The 16,375-nt window shown below is 56.3% G+C and overlaps 1 protein-coding gene across 3 annotated transcripts in view; it reads right to left on the minus strand.

The window, feature by feature from the left end:
• The window catches only part of KCNQ1 (potassium voltage-gated channel subfamily Q member 1), a 357,688-nt gene that overhangs the window by 65,878 nt on the left and 275,435 nt on the right, over window positions 1-16,375 (minus strand). For all 3 annotated transcript variants that reach the window (XM_063092881.1, XM_063092880.1, XM_063092879.1), the window contains 4 exons: window positions 11,004-11,079; window positions 6,608-6,702; window positions 5,576-5,622; window positions 4,569-4,630 (listed from right to left, as the gene is read on the minus strand). In XM_063092881.1, the coding sequence (XP_062948951.1) occupies window positions 4,569-4,630; window positions 5,576-5,622; window positions 6,608-6,702; window positions 11,004-11,079 (280 nt within the window). The remainder of the gene's footprint in view (window positions 1-4,568; window positions 4,631-5,575; window positions 5,623-6,607; window positions 6,703-11,003; window positions 11,080-16,375) is intronic.

A 16,375-nucleotide genomic window follows, 5' to 3' on the forward strand; every position in this document is an offset into this window, starting at 1 on the left:
ATGGGGGGACATCCAGGGGAATTTCCCAGGGTGACGACGCCTCAGGGTCCAGCTTGCAGGCCTGCTGGATGGAGGAATCCGTCTGAGATGAGGGACAGGATGGCAGTGCCTGGCGGCAGAGTTCTGGGTAGCTGGGCCTGTCTGTGTCCAAGGGCAGGGCAAGAACAGAGCTCAGTAGAGGGGTGGTGGTGGCCGGCCGGGGGCCTTCTTGTGCAGGAGCAGGTGTGCCTGACCTGGTTTCTGGGACCGGAGGCGGTGGAAGGAGTGTCAGCTAGTGGGGGCCCCTTGCCCCCCAGTGCTCTCTGAACTGGGGCATGGAAACCCAGGACTCCCCTGTGTCCGGCTCCGAGCCACGAACATTTCCGGCAAAAACAGAGAAGAAAGAAACTCTCCCAGCCCACTGTGCTCCTCATATCAGCAAAAGCAGTGTGAGCTTAGCTTGCAAAATAAACAGGGCCCAACGTCAACACCGCGGCAGGTCCTGGGGACCAAGCTCAGAATACGTGCTGGGGAGGAGGGTTGCGCAGCCTCCTGCATGGGTTGCTCGGAGCAGCCCTCATGCGGCCACCAGCCCTGCGTGGGACCCGGGGGAGCCTGGCGGAGCTGGGGGCTGGGCAGGAGTGGGCAGGCTGGGGAGCGGCCCAGGCCATGCTCTTGGGACTCCTGTTGCAGAGACTGGCAGGGCACGCCACCCTGTCTGAATCTGCCCATTCCCCTGAGCGCTGACACCCACGTACCTTGCGGCCTGCCTGTCCCCCCAGCCTCAGTTCTCAGTGTTCCTACCCAGCCTGCCCTCCAGCGCACCCCTACGTTCATAAAACACCTTCTTGTTTTCTCCGTCTCCCGCCACCTCACATCCCCCACTGTCGGTGGCTGCCTTGGGGACTGGCTCTTCACCTAACTGTGTGACCACAGGTGACCACTCTGCCTCTGTGGGCCTCAGTTTCCCCACCTGTAAAAGAGGATTTGTTTGGGCAAATAAGAGTCCTCTCCAGAGTAAAGAAAACAGTAATGTAGGACGGACGCTGAAAGAGTACGAGAGAGCTTTGGTGGCGTTTACACCTAAGTACACAAGCAGTGCTTCAAAGCCTCCCGTCCAACAAGGACAGGGGCCAGCGGGGGGCAGACCCGAGGTGTGCGGGCTCCCGCGTCTGCGGTGGTGGCTGGGGCGTATGGGGTGGCAATGAGCAAGGCAGAGGTGGACTGCCAAGCCAGGCTTGGGGGGACGGTGGCCCAGGCACAGGGGCATCCTGCAGGATGTGGGGCCCTGAGCCGGTGCAAAGGCACCCCACTGCTGAGTCAGTTTTGACAAGGCTGCGGGGCTCTGGTGAGAACGGAGCCTGAGGGAGAGGGGGGTCCTTCCCAGGGAAACCCAGGCACCCCTGCACAAGCTCAGCTGGCCTCCCTGCAACTTCCTGCAGGAGGACGCTCCAGGCCTCCCTGGCGCTGAGAATGCTCCACTCCCGAGAGTGGGGGCCAGCTGACAGAGCGTCTCAAAGGTGCCCTCCTTGCTGCTGCTCTCAGGGCCCCCTGTCCTGTGGCTGTTGAGGTGGACTGGGAGGGGACACTCTTCCCACTGAGGGGCTGAGCTGGGATGAGAAGGCAGCTGGGGGCTGGGGCCTGGACTCCCTTCTGGCCTGCAGCCGGCCTGGCAGGGGAGGGTGAGGGGGGAAGGCCCAGGGGCTCTGCTGGGGTTGGCGGGGTGGCTGGCAGTGCCGCACTGTGGGCCCGCCGGCTCCGAGGGCGGGCGGCTGCTGGGTTTCCTGTCCCCTACTTCCCAAGTCAGCAGGATTGCGCTTGGGTTGTTTATGGTCCCGATGGCTGCATTGATAACTGCAATAACACAGGCCCGGGCCATGCCACCATGCCCTCTGGGCCCAGAGAGGTCCTTTCCCAGGGTCTGTCCCCGAGGGGGGCATCAGTCAGTGGCAGGGGAGGGGCCGGGCAGACTGCCACCGGTTGAGCCAATGCTGGCCCATGGCTGCCTCTGCCGGGTCCGCAGGTCTCCATCTGCCCCCGATGGACAACTTGGTTCCAGGCCACACCCTCTCAGGGGCTGAGACTCAGTGTGGACCCCGGGGGCTGCGTCTACCCCAGAGACCCCAGGCAGGGGGTTCAGCCAGCTCCCCGGGAGCAGAGGGGGATGCTGATAGCACAGCCCCAGCAACCGCTAAGCGCTGCACACACAATCTCCCAGGGTCCTCACAACCCTGGCTTAGAGCCTGACGGGCCGAGGCTGTGGGCGCTGTGGGGACGCCAGGACGTGGCCCAGCTTTGTTCTTAAAACTTTCCTGCAGGGATCAGGGACTCCGGAAAACACTTTGCTTTGTTGTTCAGATCTGATGAAATGGGCACATCATTCTGTCCCTTCAAGGCCAGCGCTGGCCCCACCTTAGCCCACCACACTGACCTTGGTCAACCAAGCGCTGTGTCCTTGTCCTCACACCCCAGCAGGCAGCCGGATGGCCACTGCCGAAGCCCGGGAAGGGGGTGCTGCTGCTCAGGAGACCCTGCCCGCCACCCACTTTCACTCCCAAAGAACGTCAGCCTCCTGGTCTGGGCGTAACGGGGTGGCCTGTCCCGCAGAGCAGCGGGCAGAGTCATAGAACAACCAGGAACAGTAGGGTGGGGGTGGAACTGGACCTGACAGGCAACTGGGGGAGCTCATCTGGAAGTGGTGACAGTGGGGGTTGGAGCCAGTCAGCAAAGGCTGCCTTGGCCGGGGATGTCCACGGGCTGGGTGACACTCCCTGGCTCTGCCATGGCTTTCCCTGATATCTGCAAATGTCCGCCCTGCCCTCAACACAGGGTACCCAGCTCTGCCGTCCTAGGCATGCCAGCCAGGAGTCACCGGGCCCTCGTGCAAAGAAGAGGGAAAGCCGGGAAACGCCTCATTCATCAGGCAGCAGAGACCAGGTCTCCTAGGCCTCTGAGCCCGACCGGCCTTGTGAGCTTCCCTCTCCCAGATCCTGGTTCCCATGCTTGGCAAAGGCCACAGCACGTGCCCTGCTGGGGCCTGTGTCGACAGAGAGTGGCAGGGCCCTCCAGTGGGGCTCAGGGTACTGAGGTCAGGCTGCCAACAGCTGGTCAGGCCCAAAGCAAGGGTCCCAGTGTGCACCAGCCCTCCCTCTCTCTGCCTGATCCCATTTACTGGTCTTGGGGGCAGATTGTGCCAGGTGGGGAGGGGGTGATGCTTCAGGCCCCGGGGCCCTGGAGGGGGCCAACTTGTCCCAGGAGCGTGGGCTGGGCTGGGCCAGAGCCAGGCGTTGCCAGGGAAACCAAGCAGCAGGCCCACTCCTTGCCCAGCAGAAATGTCTCTATTTTTAGCCTCTCAGCTACTTTCAGATAAAGTCCATGCAGACCAACGAGCGGTGCTGCAAGATAACAGTCCGCTTGAAACCACAGAGACTTCAAAGGGCAGTGGCAGGCTGGGCTGCAGCCTGAGAAAGGCCCTCCCACTGCCCAGACACTCCTGCAGCTCCGACTGCCCTGGGAAGAGGCTCATGGCAGACAGGCTGGGCCATGGCCAGAGCCTGGCAGGGAATGGGGCGTCCTGGTGGCATAGGCTTCGTGGGCTGAGAGCCCTGGCATCCTGGGGCAGTGGGAGCTCAGGCCCCAGGACACAGAGTGGGAGCCACAGGCCCTGCACCCCACTGGACACCCAGCAGGGCCCTGGCCAAGGCACCATCACCTCCCACCCTAGTCAGGACCCTACAGGGGAGGGTCAGTGGAGGCTGAAGGTGGCCTGGCCAGGTGGGACCAGGACAGCCCTCCCATTCCATCCCGAGCCGACCCCTCCCCTAGCACATTCGGTCGGGTCCATGACAAGCAGGAGATGCCCCTCCTCCCATGAACACTCAGAGTCACCCTGAGTCCTCGGCCTGCCTCGAGTGAAGGCCCTGGACAGCAGGACCTAAGGAAGGCCGGGTCAAGAGGCTCCCGCCACCCTCCACTCCGGGCGCAGTGGGACCCTCTTGCTGCACAAAGCAGACGGTGGGAGGCGGCGGGAAAGAGTGAGGTTGTGGAAAAGGACCTGATTTGTGCCTGACCTTGAAGTCCTGCTCCCTCCTCATCGGGGCAGAGGCAGGGCCGTGGGCTTGGGGAACTGGCAGGAAGGCCTCAGGTTCCCTGGGGCACACGTGTGCGGGGACTGAGGAAGCCACATGTAGCCGAGGACTGTGCTGCCCACCTTCCATGGGACGGTGGTTTGCAGGAACTCCAGGGTGGGGGTGGCGGGCAGCTGGTGCCACTTGCCAGTAAAGACGCCACTTGTCAGAGGACTGGAAACCAGGCCGGCCTAGCCCCCTTCTGTGGGGACAAATGCCCAGCCCCGGGGGTGGTGGGGAATGGTCCTGAGCCCCATTCCAGGGAGGTGGCATGTGGCTGCAATGGGCATGGGGGGCAGAGAGGGAAGGATGGAGAGGAGCAGATCCTGGCACCATCATAGTCCCAAATACATGCTTGGGACTGAGCTGGGAGAGACACTGCCACGCTGGCCCAAGGACAGTGACTGCTGGGGCAACGCTGTGTTGACCACCAAGCCGTGTGGCCCAGACACTGGAGCCTACCTTGTCTTCCACCCGGTTCAGGCGGGCGCCGATGGTGTTGCTGCCACGGTCCTTGCTCTTTTCTGTGGGGTGAAGCACCAAAATCAGGGAAACATATTGGGGCAGGGGCAGGGTGACAAGGGGGAGGCAGCTGAGGGCCAAAACGCCTCGGCTGTGTGGGCATCCTTTTGTGTGCTCCTGTGGGGGGCATGTTGGTGGCCTGGACCTGGGCTCTGTCCTGCCCCCACCCTTTCTATCTCTAGGACGTCTGAGGATCTGTCAGATGGGGACAGGGCACACTCTGCCCAGGGGCTGCCTGAGGTGGTGGATGTTGTGGCTGCACAAATCCAAGACGTCCTGCCCCCAGGGTGGCGTGGCCTTGCCCCAGGCCTGGGGAATGCTGCGCCCCAGCTGTCCCCGCCACGCTCTCCACACCGGGAGCTGCAGCTCCTGCTTGAACTGGAGCTAGGGCAACCCTGAGGAATGGGCCGAGCCACGTGCTCCCCTGTGTGACACCGAGCCCTGTGTCCAGAGGACATGGGAGTTGGCCGCAGAGCTGAAGGACTGGGGCTCGCGTTGCTGCTGGATGCTCTTCCTCCTCCAAACCCGTGCCCAGGGAAAGCCCTCACTAATGGCCCCTTTAGTTCTGAGCCACTGCTCACCCTACCTGAACCCCACCCCCAGGCCCCTTCCATCACCAGCATCTCCCTGGCTTCTGGAAAGTTGCTCACTGGGTCACATTTTACACTCAGAGCCTGACTTTTAACGCCCTGGAAGTTTGTCATTTAGAGAGACCCAGGTGGGTTCTTAGCAACCCAAAAACTCCTTTGTAAAGTGCATTCGTTCAAAGCCACTTTGCTCAGGGTGGGGCTATCCGCCCCTCTCTCTGGCTTTCATATCATATCATGCACTCTAGAGGACCAGCAAGCAGCCTGCTCTGATGGTGGGGAGAGGAGGTGGGGTGCAGGGTTGGGAAAAGGAATCCAGCACAGGCCGCCACATGCAAGGTGCCCGCTGCAGAGACCCACCTGAGACGGAGATGAACAAGGAGGGCTTGCCGATGGACTGGTCCAGCCTGGGAGGAAGGAGACAGAGACCAGCTCATGCTTGGCCCGAGCAGTGCATGCACGCCCAGCCCACTGGGGGGTGGACAGGCCGATGTGTCCAGCAAGACAGCATGGTGTGCACCCACTAGGTCACGCCCCCCCACATGCCCAGACCTGCCAGGTGCCCCCGACCCCCCAGAGCCTCATGCTTTTGAGGAAGCCAGGCAGGGAGCTCAGAGATGAGAGCAGTAGTTGGGCTGCCCCTTACACCTGCTCTCTGGGCAGGGGCTGTGGGGTCAGTGATGGGAGAAGCAGCCCGAGACCCCGGCCTCACCTATGGCTGAGACGGGTACACTCTCCCAGCCATACCCTGTAACACACAGTGCTAGATTCCTGGGCTAGCCCACCATGGAAGTACAGCTGTCTGAGTCTGTGCAGGCCCCAGGACGGTGCTGCTGCCAAGGGATCAGGCTCTCCAGAGCCCAGGCCAGACACGCAGAACATGTTGGCTCCCAGTGGTCAGGGTCCCCAGGTGCAGGCCCAGGGTTTGGAGCCCTGTGGGGTGGGGTCTTGCACCAGGTGTGTCTCCTCCTGGGCCTGGGCTCGGCCCCTTGCTCAGGGGTGGTGCAAGAGGCGGGTGGGCTGTGGGGTGCCCTGGAGTCAGGGGGTGTAGAGCTGGTGCTGTGGTCAAGCAGCAGGGAGGTGGGTGCTTTCCTTCCCTTCATGTCTTCCCCCATCCCAGCTTCTCCATCCACTCAGATTCGGCAAGGGCAGAAAAACCAGAGATGCCCTAAGTGTTGGCTGTGAACAGAGTCCACGGCCCAGTGGCTCTGGCTCCATGGGGGTGAAAAGAGGAGTGGGGTATGGCTGAGGAGGGAATCTCAGGGTCTCAGCCCTTTTTTTTCCCTTGGCCCAGCCAGGCTGAAGCGGGCACTGCCCATTGTGAGGGTGGCCAGGTCGTGACCCCCACCAGGCACCACCACACCCACTCCCTGTGCCCCCGCCTGTGCCCACCTTCTCTGCAGCTCTTTGATGCGCACCATGAGATTGAGGTGGCCCTGAGAGTACTGCTCGATGACATCCCGCACATCATAAGGCTTCCGTGCTTGCTGTGGGACAGAACGACATGTGTCACTCCACCTCTCTGTGCCCCAGTGGCTCAGCTCTAAACACAGTGACAGTGATGGCACCTACCTTGTGGGGCTTGCGAGGACTTAGGGGTTTACCCATGTGGTATGGTGGGGTGGCCTGGCCCAGAGTGTGCATAGTAGCACACTTCTCCCCAGTGGCTTGTCCGCTGGGGGCTGGGTGACCCTGGGCCGTCGGCTCAGCCTCTCTGGGCCTTGGCTTCCTGTCTATTCACCAGCAGGGACCTGCCTGCTCCCCTTCCCAGGATACTGGTGCCTAGTTCTCAAACAGTCTTGGGAAGAGGTGGTCCAGCCGAGGGGCCAGAGGAGCAGCACAGCGTCCAGGCGCTGGCTGGGGGACGCAGCCCTGTGCAGCCACCACCTGCCTGGGCCCCAGACCAACCCTGCACATACTCATTGGCAGCAGCCCCCACCATTCTCAGGGTACGGGGTGGTCTGCCATGCACCCTTCCCAGGCAGTCCCTAGTGCCGGACAGAAGGGGCCCCAGGCAATAGTCTCGGCCTGCAGCACTTGCCCTGGGTGACAGGCATTTTCTGGGACTCTCTGGTGGGCCTGGGGCCACGTGGGGCAGGGCAGGTGACCTTAGGCACCCAGGCTTGGCGCCAGCTCTAAGCCCATACATGGGGCTCAGGTGACATCACCAGAAACCACAACAGAGAAAATGAAGCTTCTCATGATGTCAGCAAAACCTCAAGCTGCATTTATGGCTTTGTCCCCTGGGGCCCTCGAGCTGAGGGTCTCTGCCAGGTAGCAGCAGCAAGGCTGAGTGGGGGTTTGAGGGCCGGGAAGCCAGAGCCATGTAGAAGAATAGATGAGCCCTGGCTCCGAGGGCCACAGCAGCCAGGTGGGGTGGGGCACAGGGTGGGCCTCAGCAGAACTCAGGGAGCCCCAATGGAGATGAGGTGGAGTTTACTGCCTTTTGCTGGGGAATTGAAAGGGCCCAAGAGACATGCCACGCAGCTCGATGGGTGTGGCCGGCCAAAGTCAGAGGGAGGCAACTGAGGCAGAGGACAAGAGAAGCAGCAGCTCAGGTGCCTGTCAAGGGTCAGGGCTGGGGCTGGGGACATGCCCTCCCTGTCCACCTGAGGCCTACCTCTCCCTGGGGTTCCATGACAGAGACCAGGCCTACCCTAACCTAAGGGGGTGGCCACTTTTGCCTTCCAGAAAGATGGGGAGCCCCCGAGGGCAGGGCCCTGCCTCAGGTCTCTGGCTACCCACCCTTAGCTGTGGGCACAACTCTGACAGGTTCAGGGGTTCCACCACCAATGCTGGAGGCTTGACAGAGTTTTTGCAGAATCCCTTACATTGTCCTGGACCCCAGGAACCCCAAGGCAGGGCAGAGGCCTCCTCCCCACTAGGGGCTGGGCCACAGAAGTCCAGGAGGGTTATGCCCCCCACAGACAACAGCAGGTGAGGCACTCAATGGCAATACCCAGCCCCCCTCTGGGCCCTGAGTGTGAGACCCTCAGACTGGAAGGCTGGGACAGAGTCTGCTTCTGCACCACCTCGCTGTGCCCTGGTGGAGGAAGGACCTGCTGCTCCTGGGGCCCATGCTGGACACCAGAACCACCTGCACCGTCTGTAGCCTACACACAATGCCCATCATGGGGTCGGGCACGGAATGAGACTCTAGGCAGACCCTCTGACCTACTGTGCACTCAGTTTAATGACAGTCACAACAGCTGCAGTTCGGTACAGTCTGGTGATAATGTACCCGGGTCTTAGTTTCTCCTGTAAAATGTGGATGCAGAGCCCTGCTCCTCCCTTCTATAAGATGGGCTGCTGAGCCCTGCTCCTCCCTTCTATAAGATGGGCTGCTGAGCCCTGCTCCCCTCTGTAAGGTGGGCTGCTGAGCCCTGCTCCCCTCTGTAAGGTGGGCTGCTGAGCCCTGCTCCCCTCTGTAAGGTGGGCTGCTGAGCCCTGCTCCCCTCCGTAAGGTGGGCTGCTGAGCCCCGCTCCCCTCTGTAAGGTGGGCTGCTGAGCCCTGCTCCCCTCTGTAAGGTGGGCTGCTGAGCCCTGCTCCCCTCCGTAAGGTGGGCTGCTGAGCCCTGCTCCCCTCCGTAAGGTGGGCTGCTGAGCCCTGCTCCCCTCCGTAAGGTGGGCTGCTGAGCCCTGCTCCTCTCCGTAAGGTGGGCTGCTGAGCCCTGCCTTGCTCTGTCTGACCGAGAAGAAGAGAGGATGAAGTAAGCTAGTGGGTGAGAAAGGCCAGGGAATCTTGAGCCTGCACCAAGCCAGAGCCAGAGGGGTCTGTGCCTGAGCCTTTCCTTAGCACATGTTGAAGGTGGCTCTGAGTCATGGCTGTCAGGCTACTGTGGAGCAAAGTGAAGCGTGTGGCACCTCTGGGCCTGGTGAGGTGTGGGGCTGGCGGGGGTAGGGAGGGGGACTGGCTGAGTCCAGAGCTTGAGGTGGTGCAGGCCCGGCCCTGGGGTGAAGTGGGCCCTTGTGCTGGTTCCCAAGCAGCCTGGGAGCCCACGGGCCGCTGCATCCCTGTGAGTGTGGGATGTGTGTTAGGAGCCTCTGCAGACCCAAATGCAGACAGGCGAGCCCATGCGAAGGGGTGTGTGCGTGTGTGCACATCTGCAGGAGCGGGGACTGGGGGGCCTTGAGCAGGAGCTCCCCCGCCCCTTTGGCCCTGGCCTCACCCCATGCAGGGCACAGCCCAGGAAGGACAGTGGTAGCTGGCCGGCACCCAGGACCCATGGCCTGGCGGCACCCAGGCCTGCTGAGGCTTATCTTGGAGCCGCTGAGCTCCCCACCAGGGTCTGGTCAGGGCTTGAGGGGCCTTTGTTGAGTGGCTGCCTGGGGCCTGGCTGGAGAGATCACCCCAGCTTTCTCTGCAGAGCTGATTTCCCTGGCAGCAGGAGGAGCCTGCGATGGTGAACATGGGAGTTCTAGGCAAACATGAAGGCCCAGAGGCTCTGGCTCCTTGGGCCGGACACCAGGGCGGCCAGCCAGGGACTTATCAGCTAGCAAGGCAGGCAGGGGGCCGCCTGCCACGTCTACAGCCCCTGAGGCAGGCTGGGGGTGGGTGGGGTGTGGGCAGGCAGACAGGCTGTGTGGAGGAAGGGAAGACATCCTGAGCGCTGGGCCGGGGTGGGGGCAGCCCTTGGAACCCTACAGCGCTCCTTGCTGCCAAGGGCTCCCTCCTCCCCCATCTCGGCTCCTCCTTCCTGGAGGCCTCCTGCTCCCCATTGCTCCATGCTGCCAGGAGCAACGAGGGTCTGCATGATCTGCTGGGTGCCCCCAGGCCCTGAAAGCAGCCCCTGGGAAGCTGGCGTCCACCCCAGCACAGTCCTGCAAGTCCCAGTGGGCTCTGGGCTCTGCTCTACCCTGCATGGGACCTGCTCTGCAACCGCAGTGGCCCACTGTCTCAGGCTGAGGGGCTGTAAGCAAGCTGTGTCTATCCTGTGACCTGGCTGGGCAGGCACGGCCTGGAGCTGGACACAAGGTGACCGCTCTAAGGGGCTCAGACAAGTCACCAGGCCTTAAGGATGGCTACCCCTGAGTGCAGCTGGTTCCTGTGTCTACAAATGTGTTCTCAAAGTGAGGACTAAACTTTCCCCCACTCCCATCCCCTTGGATGAGGACAGTCCCCATGGCAGAGCCTGCTACCAACTGGTGCTCTCTGGGGCTCCAAGGGGCTGCTGTAGGAGACCCCCCCGCCCTGAGGAGGAGCGCTGATGGCTCACGTGAGCCCAGGGCTCCAGCCCCACCTGGCCAAGGGGACCCCACCTCTCACAGCGCAGCCCAGGCTTCACCTACACTCTCCTGACTCACATGGGGCAAGGGAGCCAGGCACAAGAACACTGAGGTCCGCAGGATAGGGCTCTGGGCTCTGGGGACATCACTCTTGCCTGGGTGCCTTGGGGCAGGCTTTGCACACTCTCCCAAACCCTCCGACGTCACCTGCCCATCTCTCACTAACACCACCTCTCACGACCCACAGGAGGATTGAGTGAGCCAACAGGGATGCTGCTTTCTAATTCGGGAGGAGGAAGGCAGCGTGTGTCCCCAGCTCCAGGCTGGGCCTCAGGGGACACGTCCTTCCAGGGGCCTGCCGTCTTTGGGAGAGAGGGTTTCCTAGGGACGAACACTGATGTCATCACAGGGTGTTTGCTGGGCAGGGGTCAGGACTCAGATAGGCTGCCTGTGCGGCTGGGGGTGATCTCAGCAGCTCCACTGCGGGCAGGAGAGAGCCCAGGAGGGGCTTGTGCTGCCACAGCGGGCGGCCCAGAGCAAGAGGGCTCAGCTCACAACTCACCTGGAATTTCTTCTTGGCCACAAAATACTGCATGCGCCGGATGACCTTGATGGTGGCTCGATGGTGCTCCCGTAGCCTGCAGTGGAGAAAGGAGAGGAGGGTGTGAGTGGCCACCCTGTGTCAGTCATCCCCTCGCCGTGCTGTCAGGGGTTCAAGAGCTCCTGCTGCATGTGGACTGGACCCTGCCAGAAACAAGGAGAATGTCCAACTCCATGGGATGGAGACTTTCCAGGCCATGTCCTGGTGGGGGCTGGAAGGGAGGCTGGGGGCAAGAGGCTCTGGAAGGTGAAAGGTTTCATGTCACCCGTGAACGGGAAGAGGGACCCTGGTCTGGCTTGTGGCTCTGAAGGTGGGTGGTAGGAGTTCGCCATGGCTGTGCCCCTAACTTGAGGCAGTCATGGAAACTTCCTTCTACCCTTGGGGCTTCAGGATTCTGCTTGGTAAGTTGGGGTATGGGTGCACATGGATGCCCAAGGCCCCTTGAGGTGGGTAGTTCTGCAGCCCCCAGACAGGCAGCACTCAGAATGTGTGAGGGATGCAAGACAGCTAAGGAGGGAGTTACCACCTGAGCCACTCTGTTAAGGGAGCTGCACTGCTATGCCTCCAAAGTTCCTTCTGGAAACAAAGATCCTTCTAGAAACATCATCCAAAAAGGAAACACAAGAGAGGACATATACGAGTATGTGCACAGAAAGACGTCTGGAAGAAACATGGGAACGGAGGGCTTTTCCTTCTGGCTTTGAAGCTCATACCCAACTAAACCTTCTGCTGGAAACAACTACAGCAGCCACACTAAACCACAGTGACAGCAGCCACACTAAACCACAGTGACAGCAACCACACACAGCTGTTTGAGGGCTTTGGGCTACAAGAAAGACTTGAAGGGCTAAGACCCCAGAAAGAAAGGACACAGACTCGAGGTTGTACTTCCCTTCTGAGCATCTGTCCACTCATCGTGTGGGGCACTGACACCAATCAGGCAGTGAGGGCTTGGGGGCTGCTGAGAAACACAGCAGAGGCCAGGGCTACAAAGATATCCAGGACATGAGGGGCAGGGTCCTGGTGAGTAGGGGACATAGAGCAGTGAGCCCCCTTTCACGCAATTTCCCCAGAGCATGTGTGAGTTCCTGAGCTGCACAGGTAGGTGAGATTTAAAGAAACTGAGCTAGAAACAGCTGCTAAGAGAATAAAAAGATAAGCAGAGAACTCGGCAGATTCATGTCACTGGGGAGAGAAGCACTGGGAAACACCCGAAGTTTTCAGTTAAGACCCCCAGAGCCCCACACTGTCTCAGTCCCTGACTGGAGCAAGGTGCTCTGTCCAGGCATTTTTTGAATGCCAGAGGAAAATAAAATTATCCATCAGGAGATAATACCATTGAGCCTGTACATGTTTTCATACACAAAAAGACTGAAAACCAAGGGAAAGACAGACCATAGAAACAGAGCTAAAGGTGTGGTATGCTCAGTAGCCTTAAATATGGTTGCTCCTCTCATCAAGAGACAGAGTCTGTTTCCTACTACTTGAATTTGGGCTGAACTCATGATTTAACGTGACTGGAATAATGCTGGGGAATATACACGTGTATGACTCACATGATCTTGGGATGTGGCTATGCAGACAAGCCTGAGCTCGCTGGCTGGAGGGGTGGAGAACTGAGTCTCCCCAGCCAACAGCCAGCACCAACCCACAGACATGTGAGTAAGGCCATCCTAGACCAACCAGCCCCAAATAGTGGCCAGATGACCACAGCTTCCTGAATCACCAGAACAAAGCTAGCAGAACTTCTCAACTGAGCCATGTCCAGATTTCTGCCCCACAGAGTTGTCAGCAAAGAAAATGATCATTTTAAGCCACCAAATTTACGTGTGATTTGCCAAGCAGCAATAGATAATTGATAAAGAAATTGGGACTCAGAAGCAGGGTATTGTGGTATCAATATCCTAAAACACATGGCATTGATTTTGGGGCCAGGCATTGGGCAGAGGCTGGAGGAGGAGGCAGATCACAAGATATTGGATTCTGGGCTGACCCTGTGGCGCACTTGGGAGGGTGCGGCGCTGGGAGCACAGCAGCGCTCCTGCCGCGGGTTCGGATCCTATATAGGGATGGCCGGCGCGGTGCGGCCGGTCACAAAAAAGACAAAAAAAAAAAAACCCCCAAAACAAGATATTGGATTTTGAGCATGATGATTTCTATAACTGGGTAAGTCTTTTAGGTGTCTTGGAGGGGTGAGTGAATTTTTCATTGGGGGGGGGATATGAAAAATTATGGCCAGAGGGCAGACTGTGATTGGTTAAAGATGGGTGTAATCCTTTGTAGTTCCTCTCATTGAGAGTTGGAGTCTATTTCCACCACAGCAGAAGTGGACCATGTGTTCTGAGCCTCGGCCTCAAGAGACCTTGCGGCTTCTGCTTTCATCCTCTTAGAATGCTGCTGCCTCCTGGACAAGTCTGAGCTAGCCTGCCGGAAAAGCCATGTGAGGAGAGCCTGGTACCCCAGCTGACAGCCTGACAGCTCCAGACATGTGAGGCTAACCGAGACCACCCAGCCACCACCAAGCCACCATATGAGTGCTATGCATGGGTGAGCCTAAGAGAGACCACCCATCTGAGCAGCCCAAATTGCTGACCCACAGACTTGAGAGCAAATACGTGATTGTGGTTTGCTTCAGAGTTTTTAGATGAGGACCTTAAAATAACCATGGTAAATAGGTTCAAGAAAACTGATGAAAAGATGGGGGATTTTGCCAGAGAAATAAAATCTAGATAAAAATAATAAAATGGAAATTCTAGAGCAGAAAGGGCAATAATGGAAATTAAGGATGCAATAGATGAATTTTGATGGCAAAGGCAACACAATAGAGAAGAATGACTGTGAACTGGAAGAAAATAGCCAGCTTGGAGCATGATAGAAAATAGAATTAAAGGAACAGATGGAACAAATGAAAAAGAAGTATAAGATGGTAGGTTGCATGCACTGTAAATGGGTTACTATTCCAATTAAAAGATCAAAATTGTCAAACAGGATTACAAACAACTACATAAATACACTTTAATATATAAAGATACAGAAAGATTGGTGGTAGAAGGATAGAAAAAAATATATTATGGTATAACCAAAAGAGAACTGGTATAGGTAAACTAATATTGGGCAAAGGAGTCTTTAAGTATTACTAGAGATAAAGAAGAACGTTTCATAATTATAAAAGTATCAATTCAGCAGGAAGAGACCAACTCAAAATCTGTACGCACTTAACAACATAGCCTTAAAATATATAAAGCAAACTGGCAGAACTGAAAGGTAAAAGAGAAAATCCACAACCATGGTGGGAGATTTGAACATATCTCATCAATAACTGAGAGAAAAGCAGTCAACCATCAATAGAGATGCAAACTTGAACAACATGAGTAGCAACTTAGGTCTTCTTTAATTTCCCTAATGTTTAGTGCTCTTCTGCACTCCCAATTCATGAACATGGTATGTCTCTCTGTTTATTTAGGTCTTCTTTAATTTCATCAGCATATTGTAATCTGCACACATTTTGTCAGATTTACATATAAGGACTTTAACTTCACTGGAGTAATGGTAAATGGTATCGTGTTTCTAATTTTGGCTTTCACATATTCATTGTTAGTGTACAGAAATGTGATTTTTATGTGCCGATCTTACACTCTGTGACCTTAGTGAACTCCTAAGTTCCAGAAGTTTTTATCACAGATTCTTTGTACTTTTCTACATAGGCAATCATGTCATCTACAAATAGGGACAGTTTTACGTCATCTTTTCTAATCAGCCTGCCTCATTTCTTTTTCTTACCATATTACAGTGGCTTGAACTTCCGGTACTATGCTGAATAAAAGTGATGGGAGCAGAGATCCCTGCTTTCCCCTCCTGATCTTGTGGAAAATCATTCCATCTTTCACCATTAAGTGTGATGTTAGCAGAAGTTTTTTTTTTTTTAAAAAGATACTCTTTATCAAGCTGAGGGAGTTTCCCAGTATATCACATTGATTGATTTTTGAATATTTAACTAGCCTTGCATATCAGAAATAAATCTCTTTTGACAATGTTTAATAGTTAGTTTTTTTTAAATAATGTAGAAAGCCACTAGGAACTCACTGTTTAAAATAAAGGCTAGACTTTGACAACCCCTAACCCAACTATCCCCGTCTGCCCCACCCTGGATAACCATCAAGATGAACTCCATGTTCCTCACTCCCTTGCTTCCTTTTTAATATAATTTTATCACATCTGTATATAACACAAAAAAGGTGTATATATTTTATTTTAGTGATTTAAACTTTAAGCTTTTGCGTCTTGTGTAAGAAATATTTCCCTCTGCCAAGGTATTAAAGATCCTAATAAACTTATATTATCTAGTGAGAATTTAAGGTGTGTATCTGACATTTAATTCCCAGCTCCACCTGGAGCCAATTTTTGTATATGGTATGAGATACAGACCCAAATTTATCTTTTTCCTTACGGATAATCATCTATTCCAGTGATCCACAATGCCACTTCAGCCACACACCAAATTCCTGCAGTTGTATAGGTGTTTTCAGGGCTCCCTATTTTAATCTACTGGGCTAATTGTCAACCCCCGTACCCAGTCTGTGACAATCTTTTTTTACTACATCCTTCTACTGAGTCCTGATGTCTGGAAGGGAAGGGCCTATCTGATCTTAAGAAGGTCTTTGGTTTTTCTTGGCTCTTTGTTCATCCATAGGAGTTTTATAATCAAAGGTGAGAAGTGGGGTGGTGGCAAAAACCCAGCAGTGGCTCTTCTGGTATCAATCCCTATGGCACTGCACATGAGCACCTGCTCATGGAGTGGGAATGCCCTGTGAGGGGTCCACCAGACGCTCAGCATGGTTGGTCCAGCTCTGTACCTAGGTTCAGCATGCACCCCAGGTACAAAGCCATACCTCGTCCAGTGGGGACAGCTCATGGCTGCTGGAAATCCTGCCCCGGGCCTCATCTCATTTCCTTTTTCATCTACTGGTTTATTCCTGTGACCAGGGACATGCTCATTCAAGATACTTCTCCAGCCCCCTTTGTCTGAGGCTTGCTCCATCACAACACTAAGGTGCCTGCTGATGGCTTTTTCTTTTTGCAAATCATATATCTTATAAAGGACTTGTATTCAGAATATATAAAGAACTCTTAAAACTTAACAATAAATTGATCTAATTAAAAAATAGGCAAAGGACTTGAACATGCATTTCTTCAAAGAACAGATACAGATGGCAAATCAGCACATGAAAATATGCTTAACATCATTATTCACTGAGGAAGTACAAATCAAAACTTCAGTGAGATATCCCTTCAAACCCACTAGGATGGCTAAAATGTAACAGACAATAACAAAT

This window comes from Cynocephalus volans, chromosome 4 (assembly GCF_027409185.1).
Source record: "Cynocephalus volans isolate mCynVol1 chromosome 4, mCynVol1.pri, whole genome shotgun sequence".
Taxonomy (NCBI): Eukaryota; Metazoa; Chordata; class Mammalia; order Dermoptera; family Cynocephalidae; genus Cynocephalus; species Cynocephalus volans.